Source organism: Nematolebias whitei, chromosome 23 (assembly GCF_014905685.2).
Source record: "Nematolebias whitei isolate Nwh7 chromosome 23, NemWhi1, whole genome shotgun sequence".
Lineage (NCBI taxonomy): Eukaryota > Metazoa > Chordata > Actinopteri > Cyprinodontiformes > Rivulidae > Nematolebias > Nematolebias whitei.
This window is the reverse complement of record NC_056520.1, coordinates 15,166,269-15,188,503: the sequence shown is the minus strand read 5'-3', so window position 1 is coordinate 15,188,503 and position 22,235 is coordinate 15,166,269. Positions and strand designations below refer to the sequence as shown.

Here is a 22,235-nt window from a genome sequence, read left to right as displayed (position 1 = left end):
GCTAATTTTAGCTTTTAGCTTTAGTTTTGCTACAGTTAGCTTTTAGCAAATGTTTTGCTCATTTTTGCTCTTTTAGGTTTAAGGTATTGTGAGCTAATTTTAGCTTTTAGTAACAGTTTTGCTCATTTTAGCTTATAGCCACTGTTAGGCTAAAGCTAACTTTTAGTTACTTTTATCCTTTGTGAAATTTGTTCACCAACAAGTCTCCAACAGTCACATTTTAGTAAGATACTAGCTAAAATTTTCACCTGGGGAGTGCATCGTCAGCGCATTAATTTGCAAGGGGCTGTCGAAAAGTTTTAAGAAGTTAGCTAAAATTAAACTTTACCGAGATAAACAGACGTGTGTGGGTTCAAGCTGTCAGAGCTAAGGATCTTATAGCAAGACTTGCCGTTTGAAAAATAAACATTTTAAATTTCCTAACATTGTTGGGAACGGAGTTCGTTGTAATGTTTGGTACTTAGAAGGTGCTAGAAAGAGTTTTGACGATGTTAGTCAGAGTTGCTGCTCTTTGTATTTTTATTTGTTCTTCCACAAATGAAGCTGAACCACAGCCGAACGGTTATATTTTCACAGAAACTCCCACCTTCTTGTCAAAGAAGCAGATTTAGTCCCGTTAGCTTAGCACCACCCATAGGTGGGTCCCGTCTTTAGGGTGGCGGACTAAAACATCAGAAACGAACAAACTACTAATTGCAAACTGTAATTAAAAAGACATCGTTCCTCTGCTGACTCAACCCCCACCGAGGAAAATCTACAGGCAGTTGGGATGATTTTTTTTTAAATAAACTTTGCTGGAACATGCTTCTTCTAGCCCTCCCAGTTAGCTAAGTGTTTCATCTGGTGGAGCTGAACTCCTTCTGCCTTGTTTTATTTGAGGTGTTGGGTTGATTTGGAGCCACACACCCGCTCCGTTCCATGATATCATCCTGGCCACCTCAACAACTGGCCTCGGACATTTTTCCCGGTAAACCGAACTCACATCACAGAACGCCACAAAGCCGTGCCTCGAAAGCCTCCCCTTCATCTTTCATTAGTCTCTGCTCATTGCTGAGTTTTCTCTCGTTTTTTCTTCTTTTCTTTTACTTTGCTGAAAATTCAAGCGGAGAATATGTTTTCCATTTTGCCTGCTGTAAGGACTTTTTGGAAACAATACAGGGTGAGCTCGCTGCCACTAGATCACATGTGATTTTGTTTAAAGGCATGAGCAGTTCAGTCACGTCGCAGTGCCAAAGCACACTTTGATCCAGGTGATTTCCTCCGTTTCTCCTTAAAGAAACACTTTTATGTTTTCCATCTCAATGTGATATGTGCATAAAAGCATAAAATAATTACAGGCCTAGCATTCTTTGAAGGAATGCGTATTTCCCACCCCCTTTCATGCCAGAGCTTTAGAATACAATCATCTTATGGGAAATGATGGAATTGTAGCTTAATATCATGCAATATTGCAGGAGTACTTATTGGGATTGACTGGGGGAGTGGTGGTGCAGAGGTTAGAGAAGGTGGACCTGTCATGGGAAAGTCGCTGGTTCAACTCCGCGTACCAACATCAAAATGTGGGTGGGAGAGGTGAAGCACTCACACCTGCCTCCACCCTCATTTCAAGTTCAAGTAGGTTTTATTGTCATTCACATCTAGGCCTGTCGCGGTAAACAATAAATCAATTAATTGTATGATGAATGAAAATTATCAACCTCATTTTCATTTATCAGCTTTATCATTTCTTCGTGTCTCTCTCTTTCTACTGAAGACACGGCTCAACTCCGGTGCTCTTCACTGACCCCTCCCTTTTTCCTTTCTCTTTAAAATCTGTTTTAACTGTCCAAAATCGCTTTTTTTTTTTTTTTGGACAGTTAAAAGAAGCTAAGCTACGAGCTAAGCTAACAGACCAACCTCGGGAATAAACATCCGTCTTGTCGAGCTCCAAAATTCACGGTTGAAACCCGTGCCTTCGTGTAAAAGTTGTTTTTATCTGCTAAAAGAAGCTGACAACTTGTTTACTGATTTTTTTTAATTACAAGCTTTTTGTGCAAAATGCTATGCTAAAGAGCTCAAATCACCGTGCGTCCGCCATGTCACCATATCAGCCCATGTCACGTCAAGAGCCCTCCCTCCCATTTTTCTTAGAGAGACACGCTGCTCAACTATCCAACCTTTGGTTCAAACAGCCTTATACTGACATCAGGTGGTCAAATAAAGGTACTACACTCCAAACAAATCAACATTTCTTCCAAAATTTGACAATTAATTATTGTAAAATTTCAAACAATATTATCGTTTATCGCAATAATTTCTGAGACAATTAATTGCCAGCAAAATGTGTTATTGTGACAGGCCTATGTGCATCACATGTGGTACATGAGGTGGAACAAAATTGTGTACGCCGTGTTTTCCCCACTCTGGGTCCTTGAGCAAGGCCCTCAACCCCCACCATTTACTCCCCCGGGTGCTGCTCTCTGCTCCACACAGAGGGCTGTGGTAGCCCAATCATGCGAAAAAATACAGCATAATAACAGCAGCCCGAACATGAGTCTGTGGGTACGAATACTAGTTTAGGCCATAAATACAATTTAATCTCTCAGGTTCAAGCTGATTGTGCTGAGCCGAATCCAGGTCAATCATCCGTCCATCTGTGGAACATTCAGCCACTCTCAATTAACTTTGTGGTCTTCACAGCATCACCTAATGAGAATACCGTAAATTCTGCCATCACTGGAATCAAAAGTGATCCATTGGCACCGGTGACATTTCAGCGCCATTTTTGACATCCAAATATCTACTACCTTGACCTTTCACAAATTGGCTGGTGGAGTCATCACGGCCGAACAAATCGCTCTTTAAACCTCACCTTGGCTTGGCGTGTAAAAGTCTCATTAACGATGAGGGGGTGTGGGGCTGACGAGACGTCACTTGGGTTTTCGGTTCCAAACAGCCCGCGGAGTCTCTCCAGGTTGTTTGTGTGCGTGGTTTTTGGCCTAATGAAGGCTGCCATTTCCTTTCAGCTAAGGTTTTTTGTGTGTGTGTGTGTGTTTTATTTCCGAGGCAGCTATCTCCACGCTGCAGCTTAAGAATTTCCCTGAAGAGAAGGGACTGGGAAATAATTTCACATTGTGTGGCCTCAGCACTTTGGCTGGCTTAAGACGCGTTCTGCTCAGCTATGGCAGAGTCTCCTTTTCTGCTTCGGCTTGTGGTTTGGCCTCGGTAATCTGTTCTACACAGAACCAACAAAAGCCATAGCCTCTTGATTGACCTTTCATGTGTAAGCTGATACAATGAAACGTGGCTCTGCTGTTGATTAAGACATGATTGTGTATATCTGTATGTATATGTGAACAGAGGAGGGGGTGTTCTTTTATTTTACAGTCCTGAACTGTAAATCAGATTTTCTGTCAGACGTAAATTAGGTCAGTGAAGTTTTTCTAAAACATTTGCTCCTTAGAAGCTCATAGTAGCACATCTATCTCTGATTTTTGGCCAGATTAAGTTACATTTCTTGTTTTAGCAGGCATGGAATGACAAGCGAGCCTGGTAATGTAGATATATTCCCCCCAAAGCACTGCTGTAATGTTTCAGGGTGGCTATCCTCATCGCATTTCCACCACTATGTTCCCAATATTCTCCTGTAAGACATTTCTCGCGGGTGGGGGAGTGAATCTAATTTATCCGATTTATCCGTCTGCCTCCTTCACCGTCCCTCTTCTTCTTCTCTCTCTGCAGTCAAGAGCATGGATTGCACTTCAGAGTTGGAGGACTTCTTTGCCAAGCGGAAGCTGGACAGCGGCGACAGCCACGTGGTGAGCATCGCCGAGTACCTGCAGCGCGGCGACACTGCTATTATTTACCCAGAAGCCCCGGAGGAGCTGAGCCGCCTGGGCACACCGGAGGCCACAGGACCCGAGGAGAACGGTACGCAACCCTGTTAATGAATTGTTTGTTCCTGCTTTGATCTATCATCTGGACATACTTATTTGCCTACTCTGATGAGAATTGTGATGGTTTAGTGTGTAGCTTTAACTTCCTTTGGGTTTTTGATTGGTTTTGTAGTTATCAAGATTTTTTGAAATGTTAAGATAGAATCTCACTGGGCAACAACTGTTGGAGTTGGTTAACAAAACTGTGTGAAAGTACTCAAATATTCAAATTGACATAGAATGAGAAGTATGCACAGGCACCCAATAGTTTCTATAACTACAAGAAGAAAAAAGTTAGCTCAAAGTAACAAGTTTAGCAAAAGTTTTTAAAAAAAGTTAAGCTGAAATTAAAAGGAGGCTACCCAACAGTGGCTAAAAGTAAGCTAATATTAGCAAAACACTAACTGAAAACTAAAAAATGTCAAAGTTTAAAGGCTTAAAGTAAAAAAAGGGCTAGCTACAATGACAAAAAAGTTAGCTTAAAGTAAGAAACTTTTGGCAAAAGTAAAAAAGTTTTGCAAAAATTAATGAGACTAGCCAAAAGTAGCAAAATCTAGCTAAATGTAGCAAAACACTAACTGAAAATGAAAAATGTCTAAGACTAAAGGCTTAAAGTAAAAAGGGTTAGCTATAAAGACCATAAAGTTAGCCTAAATTAAGAAACATTTGGCAAAAGTAAAAAAAAATGTTTAGCTAAAATTAATCAGAGGCTAGCCAAAAGTTGCAAAAACTAGCTAAATGTAGCAAAAACACTAACTGAAAACTAAAAATGTCAAAGACTAAAGGCTTAAAGTAAAAAAGGACTAGCTACAAGGACCAAAAAGTAGGGTTAAAGTAAGAAACATTTGGCTGAAATAATAAAGTTTTGCTAAAATTAATAAGAGCCTAGCCAAAAGTAGCAAAAACTGGCTAAACGTTGCAAAACACTAACTGAAAATTAAAAAATCTAAAGGCTAGCTAAAAGCTAAAAGTAATACAAGGCTAGCTCATATCTAAAAGGAGCAAAATTTTAGCTAAAAGTAACAAAAGTTTAGCAAAAGTAAAAAAAATAAAGAAAAATAAAAAAAATAATAAGAGGCTAGCCAAAGGTATCAAAAGGCTTGTTCACATCTAAAGTATCAGAATAAAATAAAATAAAATTAAAATTAAAAAAAAGCCAGTTTGCTGAAGCAAATTTGAAAAAGAACAATGTTTTTGTTAGCATTGAAAAGATCTGAATATACCTCAAAGGGGAAAACATTTGTAAATCCTAGTTAACTTTTTAAAGCTGAATAAAAGTTATAAAACCATTGGTCATAGCACACATCTGAATGAGCTAAAAGATTTGTTGTAGGAGTGGCTAAGAAGCAGTTAGACTGAAAAAAAAAAATCTTACGGAAAATTAAAAGCAAAACAACAGTGTGAACACTATCGACGCTTCACTCATCAATAAAACCAGAGGTGCAACAAGGCTGGACAATAACAGGTGTCCTCTTTTGATTTCGCCATTGCGCTTCAATGTATTTCAACTAAAAGAATCACCCCCGAATCCCAAAATGAGACTTTTTGAGAGACAATCGTCAAAATGACACTTTATTTATTTTCCCACACGTAAGAAAACTAAACGTAAACAGTCACAAGATACTGTATATTTTTTAAAAAGCGGGCTCAGAAATGTCGACTACAAAGCGACCGTGCGGCCTCGTGTTGCGGCACAAATCTCGCAGTAACAGATTGTTTCAGTAAAACGCTGAGAGTGTGGACAGAACAGCGGCACGGCCCGCTGACACGACGGGGCAGCTGTTGCTCCCACAGATTCGCCGGATGCCTGGGTGTTTACCTACAGTCTCAAGCAACAGCTGGGCAGGCGCTTGAAATCAGATCGTGCACCTCTGAAGCTCAATTTGAACGGGTTTATGATTCATGCCGCAGACACGAAGATCTGCTGGGAGGGGTGCGGGAAGGGCCGCTTTCAGGCATCTAGAACAGGGGAAAAGTCAGGAACTCGGTGAATGTGTGCGTGGAAGTGCATTAGCACGTGCACGTTCCATGCTACGTGAAAGAAAGTGAGGATGAGGAGTCGGGAGGAGGTCGGATGCCTGCCGGACACCGAGGCGCTCATGTGGAGCAGATTGCACAGATAACTCCCATACCACTCTGGGCAGCCCGCCCGTTAGCTGCCATCGATTGGCTGACCTTTTGTCCCGCTTTCCTTTTCCTCCTCTTCCTCCCTCCTCCTCCTCCTCCTCCTGTACAGACCTGCCACCTGGAACGCCAGATGCCTTCGCCCAACTGTTGACCTGCCCCTACTGCGACCGGGGCTACAAGCGCTTGACATCACTGAAGGAGCACATCAAGTACCGCCATGAGAAGAACGAGGAGAACTTCGCCTGCCCCCTGTGCAACTACACGTTCGCCTACCGCACCCAGCTCGAGCGGCACATGGCCACGCACAAGCCAGCGCGGGATCAGGTGAGACGCCGTCTTCCCCGTCGCCTTTCCCTCCTCTCGCCGTTTCATTTCCTTCCTAATGTGCGCCGATCCCTCAGAGAAGAGAGATCATTTTTTCTGATTGGCAATCATTATTAATTTTTCATGGCATTTTGAAGATGCAGATCCTTTAATGGTAATAACTTTAATTGAGGCCCTAAATGGTTTTTTGATGGCCCTCCCTGATATGATTTTCCAGTCTCGTGTTCACGATCGAATGATTGTGTTAATTTCCAATTTGGAAATTTTTATCAGCTCCTTAACTTCACTCCACTCCTGGCCTTTAATGTTCTTCTGGTGCAGCCTGCGGTGGTGGCACTGGCACTCCATCAAAGCCCACCCCCCCCCCCCCTCCCTCACTTCTAATTTCATGCACTGCATAAACATCTGTGGATGCTCAAATTTTATATCACGCATGCCTGAAATATAATATGGATCTGCTGGAAGTTGGCATGAATCACCTTAAAGTCCTGCATTCAGCAGTTATGGGCGTTTAAGTTTTTTGCACATTTGGAGTAATTGGAAGTTTTCAGCAAGGGAGTTTGTGTGTGAATCTAATTTAGCTGCTATGCTGCGAAGCCCAGAATTAAGAAGTTAATAAAAACTGTTTTTTGTAACAGATATAACTAGAGAAATTACATTTCTTGCGAAAATGCAGTGTGAATGCTTATAGCAGAAGAACTTGCTGAAAAAACAGCTGAAATAAGCTAAAAACTTGCTAAAATGTAGCTGAAATGGAAGAACAAGTCTAAATTAGCAGAAGAAAGCAGAAAGAACACATATCTGCAGATTTAGATTTACGTAAGCAGAAATGAGCACAAAAAAGGAAATTAGCTAAAGAAGCTGAAATTAGCAAAAAAAAAAAAAACAGATGAAAAGGCAAAACGAAGCTTGAACTACCAGAAGTAAGTGGAAAGAACTGAAATGAGCTAAAAAAAAGAAAAAGAAAGTGGAATTAGCTGAAAAGCTAAAATTAGCATCAAAAGAGCTAAATAGTAGCCAAAAGAGTAAAAGAAGCTGAAAGGAGCATAACAAGCTGAAATTGGCATAAAGAAGTTAATTAGGTTGAAAAAAGCAGAAATTTACAAGAAAAACTTGGACTTTTTTGAAAACGATTGAAATTAGCTTATACATGCTAAAAAGTTAACTGAAAAGGTAGAACAAGCTTAAATTAGATGAAGAAAGCAAAAAGAACATGTTTGCCCATTTAGGCTGAAAGAAGCCAAAATGAGCAGTGGAAACAGTAGAAATTATCTGAAAAAAGCTGAAATAAGTTTAAGAAACAACTGAAAAGTAGCTAAAAAAGCAGAAAGAAACTTAAATTACCAGAAGGAAGTGGAGCGAGCATATTTTTGCTGAATTAGGCTGAAAAAAGTTTAAATGATAGCAAAAATGTGGAATTAGCTGAAAAGGCTTAAAAACAGCTCAATAGTAGCTGAAATAGCAGAAAAAGCTGAAGCGTAGAAATAAGCTGAAAGGAACATAACAAGCTGAAATGAGCAGAACCAAGTTAGAATAATCACAAAAATGTTGTGGTTAGCAGAACGAATCTGAAATGAACACACAACAGCTGAAAGTAGCTGAAAAAATGTTTAACTTTGCACAAGCTGAAAGATGCTAAACCAGAACAAAACGTGAAAGGAGCAGTAAAAGGTTGAAAACAGATCTAAAGATTTGAAGCATGTAAAATGAGCTCAATTCATTTTCTGTGAGGAAAAAAAAAATGGCAGAAAAGTCAAAATTTTTCAAAAAGCTAAAGTTGCACCAATACCAAAAGTCACAGCAGGATTGTCCTGAAAGAGCTGAACGTTTTGATTTATGATTTGTTGAAATAGCACAAAAATTGTGGAACGAGAAAGACGCTGAAAAACGTACGGAAGAAAAATGCATCACAATAGTGTGAATGCTTCATAAACATTCACACTATTATAGCTGAAGGAATGCCAGATTTCTAAACTAAGATAATCTCATGATGAGAAATACAAAAGTTGCCAGTTTTGTTTAACCCTTGGAAAAAACATCATGCGAGATCTCACAAGAAACCCCGTTCAGATTATAAGTTGGGCATGTGGTCCATGAGATACTTCGCTAACAAACGGTAGTACCGGTAACAGTAACCCCAGTTCTGTACAAAAAGCTCTGTTTAAAACCAGACAAACGACTGATCCCGTCTTGATATCTCTTTCTCTCCTGAGCGTCCTCTGCCAGGAAGGCCCGGTTCTGTTAGGAGGAAGCCGTCCACGGAGCCAGTAACAGATGATCTCATGCACTCCGGTGCGCCTCCGTGCTCAGGTCCCAGGCTGTGGGTGTTGTGTTGTGCTCTCTGAAGCGAGGCTGACAGGCTCGGGCTGCGGCTGATTTGATCAGATGTCAGCAGCCAGCTCTTTCACCTGATCTACCAGCTGGGTGTAAACGTGAGCAGATGGGCCGACCGAGTGAGCCGCTAAGCCCCCTCCGATCCTCATATTACAATGCCGCCACCCCACCCCCCACCCCCCCAACCCCACTCCTGGGTCCAGTTAATGTCTAAAAACCAGACTCCTTAGTTCTTCTCCACAAAGGCTGGTTAAACGATACAACATACAAGTCTATCGTCTCGCCACGAGCTGGACAGTTTACACTTAATCCCCCCAGTTGAGATGGAGGCGATGTCTTCTCTAGGTGGCGCTCTTCCCTTTTCCTTTTTCCCCGCGCCCGTTAATTATCGACTGATTAGTCGAGGACGCGTCGACACTAAATGTACGTTTGGTAATTAATAACTAACCGAGGAGGAGTCCGATTAACATAAAGAATTACGTCCTGGTAGGTAAACATGTGCGGCGCTGCTCCGTCTTGTGTGTTTACAAGCGTTAATGCTCCTCCTTCTCTTAAGCAATTAGCTGAAATATGACTAATTAGAGGTTATACATATGCAAACATCCCGTCCGACGCAGTCCCCGCCCACACGCCGTGGAGGAGCGCCGGCTGCTGCCATTCACAATTAGGAGCGCGCGGCAATTGTGTCTTATTAGCTGTAGACGAAACTTTCCCGGGCAGGGGTCCTCGGAGGAGGGAGAAGTAAAAGGGAAGGTGGTGGGGGTCGGAGGCGGCAAAGCAGCTGTTGCTGTTTGTTTATGCAACTCAGCAACACATAAGCGGTGGGGTCCCTCTCCGGTGCTTTGTGCCCCCCCACCCTCCGCTCCCAGCTTGATCTTTGAAGGTTGGGGCTGTTTGAACAATTCCTCCAAGTCCTCCCAGTGTCCTACTCGCCGCCATCTGTCTCCCCAGGAATGCGGGGAGAGTCAGCACACACCCCGGCATTTGTCAAGAATGAGGTGGGAGGAGGGCGGCACTGTGCACCCAAAAGACACCCCCCAAAATATGACAAGAAAGTGTCCCTTTTACTCACCGTTCACGTCTTAGAGTTATTTGTTGGTCATTGACGAGACAAGTTCTTCTATCGCATTTTGAATATTTTTTTCTGTATTTGAAAGCAAATTGAATGATTGATTTTTTTTTTAAAAACTTCTGAGCAGCAGATCAAGCTCAGTCGAGCACCTTAAGATTATTAGAGACGTCTGAGATCCAAGACTACCCTTCGTCAATGGAATGCACATCAGGTCTCTCTTGTAAATGAGTCCCCGAGGCTCAATGGGATTAACCCGTATAAATAAAGGTTGAGTGATTCTCCTCCACCACCTTTTAAAGTTATGATCTGTTAGTACGCAGGCTGTGTGTTATGAATCGCTCTCAGCTACTCCCACACCAAATTATAGCTCTGTATCTGTAAAACTGACTGAACTTCAGTAGTCCCTCGATTATACAAGGATTCTTATTGTCATTCGCACCACGTGTGGTGCATGAGGTGGAACGAAACTATGTACACAGGGTCCCAGTTACATCCAACAAAAATACAAATTGTAAAGAAAAGCAGTAATAAGATCCGAGACATGAACTAAGAATATACTACATTCACTGAACTAAGAATACAAAAAACTAAGACTACACTAAGCACTAATAGTACAAAAACAACGTGCCAAACAACAGCAGCACGAACATGAGTCCGTGTGAGCAGATGAGGACTAATGAACACAGCAACATGAAATAATCAGCAGCATGAGATCAGCATCATGGATAGTCAGCAGCACATATCAACCAAGTGGCATTTCAGTGATTTTTTTCACAGTGATTTTCCTGGTTAGAGATTCATGAGTCTAACAGCCTCAGGGTAGAAGCTGTTCCTCAGACTGGTGGTTCTGCATTTAATGCTCCTCAGCCTTCTGCCTGAGGGGAATGAGGCAAAAAAGTGTGTGTGCTGGGTGTGTGGTGTCCTTCATGATGCAGGTGGCTCTCTTCCTGCATCTGGAGGTGTAGATGTCTGTGATGGTGGGGAGGCTGACTCCAATTAAAATTATTATCCATGCTGCTGATTATCTTATGCTGCTGTATACATTCATACCTGTCTGCTCACCAAAGACTTATGTTCGGGCTGCTGTTGTTACGCCGTATTGTTTTGCATTATTCGAGTTTAGCACCTATACCTTAGATCTTTTAGCGCACCTTTTGGCATTTGTTTAGTGTATATCTTAGATCCTTATTTACTGTTTCTTTTTATACTTTATATTTTGCTATTTTTGGGTGTAGCTGAGACCCTGAGGACATAATTTTGTTCCACCTCATGTACCACATGTGATGCAAATGACAATAAATTTGACTTGAACTTGGACTATTGCAGGCGTTATGTTCCACACCCGCCCACTATAGGTGTAAAACCGCAAAGTAAGAACATTATATTTATTTCAGTATTTGTATATATTTTAAGGCTTTATAAGCCCTTCCCACAGTCTTGTAATGTTCTTAACTCTTAAACCTACGTACTTTTAGCAACATACGTATGTTTACTGCACAGTACTGCAAATTTTTACAGCAGCTCTGTTCCGGTTCGGCAGACTGACCCTGCAGCGATGAAGCCCACCGCCCCATTCAGGTTGATGTGCTTGTGGATAATTGAGCTTCAGGAAGCTTCAGGATTATTTGGGACTTTCCTGCCATTTCTGTGATCTTCATACATAACGTTGATTTGCGTTGAAAAACTTTCCCTCCATTCGGCAGAAAGCAGCAGCCGGAAGCACTGTTAGCTTCTGGGCAACGTAGTTCTTTTCACTGGCAATATAATATAGGCTTATTGAAAGAAAACTACAAGAAAGCAACGGCTGGAAGCACTGTTGGCTTCTGGGTAACATAGTTCTTTTCACTGGCAATATAGTGTAGGCTTATTGAAAGAAAACTACAAAAAATGCAGCGGTCAGAAGCACTGTTGACTTCTGGGTAGTGTAGTTCTTTTTTGACTGGCGATACAATATAAGCTTATTGAAAGAAAACTACAAGAATGCAACAGAGGGAAGCACTGTTGGCTTCTGGGTTACATAGTTTTTTTCACTGGCAGTATAGTGAAGGCTTATTGAAAGAAAACTACAAAAAAGCAGCGGTCGGAAGCACTGTTGCCTTCTGGGTAGTGTAGTTCTTTTTTGTCTGACGATACAATATAGGCTTATTGAAAGAAAACTACAAAATGGCGGCGCCTGTCCAAAGTATATATATTTATCGTTAACTTTTTATCTGTACCGGCCCAATCACGTGAGTAATATTAAAGCTGACCACGTTGAAAGAGCGACTCCACGAAAGTCAAATCGCGAAGTAGCGAGGGATTACTGTATTTGTAAAACTGACTGATCTATTGTTGTTTTTGTGTTTAAGCTTGCTTAGCTGTGGCAGCCATCTTGAGTTAAATTGACTCTGAAAGTTAATTTTCATTCAACCTTTATTCAGACAGGTAAATCCCATTGAGCCTCGAGGACTCATTTACAAGAGAGACCTGATTAATTAGTTGCTTATGTACAGTAAAGGATGGATTCTTGACAGTTTTTATTTAAATCCATCTCCAACTCATGAGATATTTTGCTAACAGACATAGAAACCAAACCTTTTGTGTAACCTTCATGAAAACAGCTCCAATAAGTCTTATTCAGTTAGTGTGAACACAGGTATTTGGGTTAAAACTGCTTTGAATACGTTTTGGACTGATTAGGCCAAAATTAATGAAAAGCAGATCAGATTGGCTCTCCCAATCAAGGCTTTAAAAAGGCCTCCTTTCTATTATTCCTTCATTCTAAAGGCAGGCCTCGTTGGGCTGAGAAACCAGGAAATTAAAAGTTGTGCGATTCTCTTCTTTATCATCGCTGCTGCTTGTAGTCAAAGAAAGCCAGTGTACGTCGTTTGGCTTGTTTAGTGTTGCCATACCACCCAGTTTTTATTATTTACTATACTCTCACCCCCTCCATGTTTAAGCTTTATTGACTTAAAAAAATAATAATTCTAATTTATTTTCTGTTTTATGCTCACAGCACCAACTTCTAAACCAAGCAGCCGGCAACCGCAAGTTCAAATGCACCGAGTGCGGCAAGGCCTTCAAGTACAAGCACCACCTGAAGGAGCACCTCCGGATTCATAGCGGTGAGTTGCTTTTTGAGTATCGCGCACCGCGCTACATGCCAAAGTTTTCTTCTTATCTAATCTTATAATTTCTGTTGTAACAAACTACATATTAATATAAAGAAAACCTTATAAGAATCCTCGTGAAATTATGTTATTAGCCGGAAAAAAGTCAAATGTATCCTTTTAAATGCCCCTCTTTGTGTTTCTCCTTTTAATCAAACTGAAGAATAAACTTTTTTTTTGTACATGTATTAGTGTAGATTGTTTTATTCAAGGAAAAATAACCCAATAATAAATTAAAAACAATTTTTTTAGTAAATTCTTGAGTAAAATATTGCAAAACTAAAATGCATTGTACCTCTTTTTATTATTAAAGCAAATTTAATTGTATTTAGTTGTTGCAAACGTCAGCATTTGTAAACTAGCCAGATATCCAGAGCCAATCATCATTTAAGCAAACATTATTTTTTAATCCTTTTAAAGTATTTTTGAGCAGCTACAAACCCTGTAAGTACAGGGTAATAAATTCCTTCATAATACGACCCAGTCGCTGTAGAAACCTGATACTCATTCTGTAAATACATGTGGTATGTATCTGGTAGGGCCCGATACATGCTCAGTGTGTACTCTGTAAGAACCAGGTACATACCCGGCATATACCAAGTAACTACTAGATACAAACCCTGAAAGTACTAAAGATGTACCCTGTAATTTATCATTTCGCCATAAAGCTAGGTTCCCTTGATACCTGCAGGGACTGCGCTGTATTATCAAGTAAATTATTACAAGTAAGTTACTACAGACCAGGTATTTACTATGTACCCCCGGTACATACCTGGTATGTACTTTTTACATACTGGGTTGTGTTTCTAATGCATTTTGTTATATTTAAATTACGCTCAGAGGCTGTTTTAAAAAAAAAAGTTATTTATTTAACACAACACTAGTTCCTCTTGAGTTTAGGGCTTTTTTTTACTTGAATCCTTCAGAGATCAGTTAGATGGCTGTTTTAAATCAAAAAGTGGTTGCACCAAGTTAATGTAGGTGGTTCAATCTATTAAAACGTTTCCTTTGAAAATAGTCAGGTACTGGACTGAAAATTAGCAACAACAAAAAAAGAAACCTTCGGAAAAACTGGAGGACTGTATAAAAGCCATTGTGAAAGATTGGAAAAAAAGTCAAATTACTTTAAAGAAAAAAATGTAAAGATCTGAAGGGTGGCTTGGTACTTTGGTACAATACTGTAGACGAGTCTTGTCATTTGTTATGTAGAAGAAAAACAAAACAATCTTGTAAAAAAAAAAAAAAAACCTTCTCAAATTTTTCATTTCAGGCGAAAAACCCTACGAGTGCCCCAACTGCAAGAAGCGCTTCTCTCATTCGGGCTCCTACAGCTCCCACATAAGCAGCAAGAAGTGCATTGGCTTGATCGCCGTCAACGGTCGCATGCGCAGCAGCCTGAAGCCAGGCTCCTCCCCAACCTCTGCCTCTGCCTCACCCACCAACACTGCCATCACCCAGCTGCGCCAGAAGCTCGAGAACGGCAAACCCCTCGGTCTCACTGATCACAACAACCACCTGAACATCAAAACGGAGCCGCTTGACTTTAACGACTACAAACTCATGATGGCTACTCATGGATTTGGCGCTCCTGTTCCGTTTATGAACGGAGGGATGGGTGGAAACAGCCCGCTGGGTGTTAACCACAACTCAACAGCTCAAAGCCCCTTGCAGCACCTGAGCATGGCAGGGCTTGAATCGCAGTTCGCAGCCTACCCAGGTTCGCTTGGGAACAACCTGAGCGAGGTACAGAAGGTTCTCCAGATCGTGGACAACACGGTGTGCAGGCAGAAAATGGACTGCAAGCCGGAGGAGCTCTCCAAGCTCAAGGCCTATATGAAGGAGTTGGGACACCAGATGGAGGAGCAGAAGCAGAGCTTGACGTCTCCAGGAGGTCCTCAGGTCGGTCTTCCACTCGTCAATCACAATGGTGCCACCAAAAGCATCATTGACTACACGTTAGAAAAAGTGAACGAAGCCAAAGCCTGCCTCCAGAGCTTGACAACAGACTCAAAGAGGCAGATTAGCAATATCAAACGAGAGAAACCCAACCACATGCTCGACGGAGGTGTGGACGAGAAAGTGCAAGAAAATATGTTTACACCATATGCTTGTCAGTATTGCAAAGAAACCTTCCCTGGGCCAATACCTTTGCATCAACATGAACGCTACCTGTGCAAAATGAACGAGGAGATCAAAGCCGTGTTGCAGCCCAGCGAGAATCTGATGCCCAACAAGCCAGGGATATTCATGGAGAAGAACTCCCACTCCTCCATTCTGTCTGAGAAGGGACTCACTGCCCCCCTTAACCTTTACAGGGACCACATGTCTGTGTTGATGGCGTATTTTGCCATGAACATGGAGCCTAATTCGGAGGAGCTACTCAAGATTTCCATAGCCGTTGGACTTCCTCAGGAATTTGTCAAGGAGTGGTTTGAGCAGAGAAAGATGCACGAGTATAGCACTACTAGAACCCCACCACTAGAGCACAGGAACAACTCGGATATAGTTATCGGGTCAAATAACCACCATACTCCACCAAAAGACTCTTTGGCAGCTAGGTCGCCTGTAACTCATATCAAACCTACCGACCGCATCACGTCCCCCTCCATCGCAGAGCTCCATAACAACGTCAACAACTGTGACAGCGCACTCAGACATTTGAAAAACCACCAGTTTAGCGGCAGCGCCAAGCCCATAGGTGAAAAGTTGGACCACTCCCGCAGCAACACGCCCTCGCCACTAAACCTGTCCTCCACATCTTCCAAAAACTCCCACAGCAGCTCCTACACTCCAAACAGCTTGACTTCAGAAGACCTGCAGGCCGAGCCACTCGACCTGTCACTGCCGAGACTCATGAAGGAACCCAAGCATGCACTGACCGTCAAAAGCAGACCGAAAATCAACAGCATTGCCATTGACCATAGCAGCATCCCCTCTCCTCGAGAGCACTTCGAAGAGCCTTTGAACTTGGCCTATCTTAAGAAAGAATTCTCAGGCTCAACCAATAACGGAAACCTTGAAAAAAGCACTAGCCCCATCTTTGGCATTAACCCATTTGCTGCCAAACCTTTGTATACGTCACTTCCACCGCAGACCGCTTTCCCGCCTGCCACATTCATGCCCCCTATGCAGGCCAGCATACCAGGTCTTAGGCCCTATCCGGGCATGGATCAAATGGGCTTCCTACCGCACATGGCCTACACATACGCAGCAGGGGCAGCTACCTTTGCAGAGATGCAGCAGAGGAGAAAGTACCAGCGGAAACCAGGTTTCCAGGTAAATGAGCCACCTGTGATTTTGCTCCAAAAGCCCCAGGCTCGCTGAGATTCTCTAAAACGTACTGAACTCGTTTCTGTGCTAATTAAAAGAGTCAGGAGAGAGAAACGCTCACCTGAGGTAGAATGAACTGGCAAAGGCGTTGGAGATAAACAGCTGGGGCACCACCCTGAGGTGGGGAAAAAAAAAAGTGAGATGTCATTAGCGGTATGAGGAAGGAAAGAAGTTTATGATAATGAGGCTAACAGCTAACTTATTGAGGGGTCTTTTTCAGTGAGATTCATTTGCACATATTTTAATTTTAGCCTCAAAAGCGGCGTCAGGTTCGGGTAAATAAAATATAAAATGGACTTTCTAATTGTTCCTACTCCCCTCACTGATGTGCATGGAATACATTACCTAACTCAGCTACCATGCTCCTCCAGAGCAGGCCTGAGCGCAGATATTTTGTGATTAAATATGGGTGAAAGGCCTTTGTAAAAATGACAAAGTTGAGCCCCGGAGGTGTGCACTTCTCTGAAATTTTCTCTTGCAAGTTTGCTGCATTTTAAAAGGAGAGCCACAGCCGAAATGAGCTTCTTCGCTACATGTGGATTAATAATGCACAGTCTCCATGTTCATTACCAGTGAATGCTGAAGGCTGTTTAACATAGAGGGAACCATTTTGATGAAAAAAAAAAAAAGTATTAATAATGTTTCCTATTCTAAGTTATTAAATTAGATTTTAAAAATACAGCTAAAGGCGTTTAGTTCAAATTGATTGCAGAGTGATAGTGGTCCGTTCTTAAAACACAGCGCGGCGTTGTCCTCGCATTATCACACACATATTCATTAAAACAGCCTTTTGGTGACTCAATATTGGCCATTAAGGTGCACCTTCTGATTATAATCATTTGCAATTTCAAGAATGGGTCACCCCGCCTCCGTCGATGTTTTAATATTGTTCTCTATCAGTTTATATTCGAGAATAATCTTTGTCATGAAAGAGGAGGTTTTAAAGGAATGTGCCAAATTAACGCAAGTTCAAAATTAGCCCGCACTGGCTGTGTTTCATAATGAGAAAGCTGTCAGTTACAAATGGGAGATATTATTTCAGAGATGAAAGTTTTATAAGAAATAAACGCTGGTGGGTGCTGGCAATCAAAAATGTATGAGCGCTTGTAGCTTTGTGTTGAGTTTACAGCTTTATAACCGTGTCATGGAATATATTTTATTACTTTCAGCAAATATGCAGTATTACTCTTGAACTATTCTAACTATTGTATTAACACCAAAAAATATTTTTTGAAATTTTAAAATATTTTGAGCTTCGTTTTTTTGGGTCGCTTAAGTATTTCTTCAGATTAGCAGAAGGTAAATGTTGGAAAATGTGCAACAATGTCATCTTGTCCAAATGAACAGAACTCCTAAAATTGCTGGAAAAGTGTCAAAAACTTGTACTTTCCTGTATTATTTTCATGAGCATGCTGTGTGGTTTTAGTTTTACTTAGAAATTGTTTTAAAGGCTTTCAGACGCAAAGTTTATTTATTTATTTTTATTTTAGCTGTTAGCTAATTACCACTGTTGTTTTTTTTTTTTTGTTCAATCTAACAAAACTTTATTTTCTTACATTTAATATTCATCATACACAGCAAGATAGTATATATAATTCTGAAATATAGCTTAGTTTAGTAAGACATTCAAGAGTTTTCTGTCTCTTTGGTGTTAATTAAAATTAAATTAGGTACGCTTTCAGCATAAATGTCCTATCTTTCAAAATAGATTGAAAACTACAAAAGTCCTGTATTTTTATTTTATTTTATATTTAGCAGTATAGCAATTTAATTTTGAAAACAATCTTTATAAGACCTATGACTGTTTTCGTTGTTTTTTAGGCCTTGATGCTACTTGGAGTTAGCAGTATGTTTGCTTTTAACATTAGCATAATAGTAAAATGTCCTATTGTTAAAAGTTGGTTTAAAATGTAAAAATTCATGTAAAAACACCACTTTCTTTACATTTAGCAACAGCCCATTGCAATATACATATTTTTATTTGTAAAACACTTAGACTGTTTTGAGTATTTTGTTGTACTTTAAAATTAGCTGTTGATGTGCTAATATTTAGCATATTAGCATTAATTATTACGTTGTTAAAGGGTGAAAAACTACAAACCTCACTATTCTCCTAGTTAAACATCATATAGCTAAATATTTACTTATAAAATAAGGTTGTATTGTTTCGAATTTTCCCATCAAATTAGCAGTTAGCATCTTAGCATAATTGTCTTCCTGTTCAACGTGACACAGCTGCAGCTCGTTTTTTACAATTAGCAATCTTTCATACACATCAATAAAATACATGCACTTCTGAAATATGTTTTTGTGTGCTTTGCACATTTTAGCATTTTTTTGGTGCTATTTCAAGTTAGCAGTAGCTTGTAGCAGTTAGCATATTAGCATAAATGTAAAAAGAAAAATATGAAAAACTATAAAACTATTTTTTCTCTGCTTTTTTGCATTAGGCAGCATTTTGTATTATATTTTATTCTAAAAAATGTGCGAGTTTTACTTTTTGGAGTGTTTGTTAAATCTTTATTCTTAAATTAGCACATTAGCAAAGAAGTTAGCGCTTTAGCCAAATGCCCCTTTTTCCACTTAAAGCTACAGCTTTAAGGATAAAACCTTACTAGCTTAACTTATCCTCACATCTATAGAGGCTTTGTATTTCCTTTCTTCGTTTTCTATTTATTCTCAGTACTTAGTAGATCTTTTTATGTAGATGACTAAAAAATACATTTGCATAAAGCCTTCTTAGTGGCTCGTTTAGTTCGTCAAATCAGAAGTAGCTGTCTTGATGTTTTTGATCAAATGGTTATTAATTTCGTCAGTTTTCAGAAGTGAAAAGTAGCTAAAACAGGACATACAGTTCAAGTTCAAGGTTTTAAATTATCCCTCAAGTGGCAATTTGTTTCACAGTCAAGTAGGCACACAAAAACATCCATACTACACAAGACATTGAGACGTTAAAAAACAGTACAGAAGTCATCAATGTTCATTGAGAAGCCTGATCTCTACAGGGATGAATAAGTTTTTCAGTCTGTTAGTTCTACATCTGGGCTGCGGATCACCTGCGTCCAGATGGAAGCAACCTGAACTCACCACGGAGTGGTGATCAGGATCTGCCAGAATCAGCCTAGCCTTGTTCACTGACCTTGCCTTGTGTAGGTCAGAGAGGTTCTGTAGGGCTACATCCTGACAATCCGAGAGTTTGTTCCTGTTTTTGCATGTTAACAATCCAAACCAACAAATGAAGGTGAAAGCTACACAAAGAGTATAAAAAAAACCTTGTAGTATAAATCACTATAATAAAGTCGCCAGGCCTTTAGATGTGCCTCATCCCTTACTATGTTTTGTCTTTTTTTTTCCCCGTTTTCTTTGTGTTCTTTAAGGGGGACCTGCTTGACGGCACACCAGATTACTTGTCAGGGCTGGACGACATGACAGACCCCGACTCCTGTCTGTCACGGAAGAAGATTAAGAAGACTGAAAGTGGTATGTACGCGTGTGACTTGTGCGACAAAACATTCCAGAAGAGCAGTTCCCTTCTAAGACACAAATATGAACACACAGGTATATACTGTTCTAGACCCTTATTTTAAACCCCATTCTTTTTTTTTATGTTTTAAATGTTTGTGTTGCCAAATCCTACCAGTATCTACCTATTTAAATATTTTTGTTACCCCCCTCTTTTTTTCTTCCCTTTTCCTTCTCTTGTTTAATTCTCAATTTGTATATGTAAACCGACACCTAACGTGCTTCTTCATTGACAGGATGACAGTCACCGAAAGGACTGAACGTTTTTACTTCCATGTGCGATGTTGTTAAAGCTTTGTGTGTTCTTTGAAACAGAAATAATTAGTGCAGGTAGGCAAGAAGAGGGAGCTGTACTCTTTAGTTTCCAATGGCTGTAATAGAAACTCCGCTATCTTAAAAGACACACATCAGTTCACCTAGATGTATAAAGCCAGAGTCAAAAACAAGCCTCTAATGTCTTTATCGGTCCCATTATTGGCGATAGATCATATCAGCAGCGTAACGGTCAGAAGCTTCAGAGTACCGATAAGAAGTCTTTCATTATAGTTATTTACACAGATCCTCTTTCACTAGGTTGCATCATTTTTTTTATTTTTTATCCTCTATCAGTTGCTTGGAGCTTTATGCAGCCTTCATGTTATCTGGTCAGACATAAAAGGGAGGGAGACAGCACCAGTGCAACAGTCGGCTGAACTCGAAATGGGTGCGTTATCCCCCGCGCACCCCTCTTTCCCGTTGCGTCCATGTCCAAAGCGCCGCTCTTTAACGTTTATGCGGCTCAGAGTGCAGTTGGAAGGGGTCAGAGGTTGTGTGGAAAGGTTTCCACACAGGGTGAACAGCAGCAGCAAATGGAACGGGGATTGTCAAGTAGCATCTTCGAAACGATGCAGGTAGCTTTAAGTCTCGGCGAGTTCGGAGCTAAATTATAAGACGTAGATTGTCTTGTTTTTTTGCCAGACATTTTATGGCCCTCTGTCATAAAAGTGTCTCACCCTCAGCTTGGGTTTCTTTTTTCTGCTATGGCATCCATGCCCCATTTAGTAGCCGATGCATCCCAAAACCTTAAAGAGGGCGAGCCGTCACCCTGAACTTGAATTATGTTTGGAGATAATCAGGGTAGCCGTCTTATCGTCTCTTCCCCGACTCGTTCGCCCTTTTGTTCTGTTTGTTTGCTTTGCAGTAGTTGATTTATGTTGGACTCATCAGTGTGGCAGGGCTAGGCTAAAATAAGTAGTCGTGGCAAAGTTTGCTTTAACCGCAGGAGGGAATTTCCATAATGGAGGCCCACGAATGCGAGTGCACTTTCTCGTAGCGCTCGCAATTTCAGCGAACAAACAGATTCAGAGCTCTGTGATGTCATTTTCCTCCATGCCATCCAGTTCATTAGAGTTTTTCCCTCGACATGTTTGCTTTGCTCTGACTTGTGTGATTTGTTGTTGCTGCAGGACGACAGGCCACTCACGATCCCCCCCCCCCGCCTGCTCTCTGTTTTGTGTGTCTGCAGGCAAGAGGCCTCACCAGTGCCAAATCTGCAAGAAAGCCTTCAAACACAAACACCATCTCATTGAGCACTCCCGGCTGCACTCGGGCGAGAAGCCATACCAGTGTGACAAGTGCGGGAAGAGGTTTTCGCACTCGGGCTCCTACTCGCAGCACATGAACCACCGCTACTCCTACTGCAAGAGGGAGGCCGAGGAGCGGGAGGCGGCCGAGAGGGAGGCCCGCGAGAAGGGCCACCTGGAGCCCACCGAGCTGCTCATGAGCAGGGCGTACTTGCAGGGCATGACTCCTCAGGGCTACCCCGAGCTGGCAGAGCGCGAGGCCATCCTGCGGCACGACGCCATGAACGGAGGGATCAGAGAGGGACGCAAGGAGGTGGACGGAACGTACGCAAAGATCGGACGGAGGGACGAGTTTGAGGAGGAGGAGGAGGAAGAGAGCAAGAGCATGGACACGGACCCGGACACGTTGAGGGACGAGGAGGAGAACGGAGAGCACTCGATGGACGATAGCTCGCTGGACGGCAAAATGGAAACCAAATCGGATCACGAGGACACGATGGAGGACGTTATGTAATCTGCGGACAAGTGGGGGGGGAAAAGGGGGCGGGGACACTTAAAAAAAAAAAAAAAAGCTTCCCATAACTTTTTTTAAGTTTCTCTCTTTCGGTTCCGTATTCTCACCTGTTCGGTTTAAAACGCCGTGTTTTAAGCTGCACGTGCCTGAAGCTTCCGGGAAGCTTTCTTTGACAGACTCCTCGCGGGAGAGGGTGGAAAAAAAAAAGGGGGGGGGGGGGTTTGCCAAACAAGACTCAAGAATCAATCTGGAGGAGGCGTCGACGGATGGGAGGCATGGGTTTGTGAAATAAGCTGCATTATGCAAACCGAATAAATGAATACATTTCAAAAAATGTACAGTACTAAGGCCTAAAATCACGTGTGGTGCTAACCTCCCGACCCCCCC

General features: G+C 41.5%; 1 protein-coding gene across 2 annotated transcripts in view; it reads left to right on the top strand.

Moving 5' to 3' along the window:
• zeb2b (zinc finger E-box binding homeobox 2b) overlaps positions 1-21,896 on the top strand; it is a 105,495-nt gene extending 83,599 nt beyond the window's left edge. Inside the window, exons 4-9 of one of the 2 annotated variants that reach the window (XM_037696397.1) lie at positions 3,721-3,909; positions 6,151-6,365; positions 12,767-12,875; positions 14,191-16,196; positions 19,628-19,730; positions 21,277-21,896. In XM_037696397.1, the coding sequence (XP_037552325.1) occupies positions 3,721-3,909; positions 6,151-6,365; positions 12,767-12,875; positions 14,191-16,196; positions 19,628-19,730; positions 21,277-21,848 (3,194 nt within the window). In that variant the 3' untranslated portion in view covers positions 21,849-21,896. Of the gene's footprint in view, positions 1-3,720; positions 3,910-6,150; positions 6,366-12,766; positions 12,876-14,190; positions 16,197-19,627; positions 19,809-21,276 lie in introns of both variants that reach the window. The other variant, XM_037696396.1, reaches the window with a different exon arrangement.
• Positions 21,897-22,235: the final 339 nt, after the last annotated feature.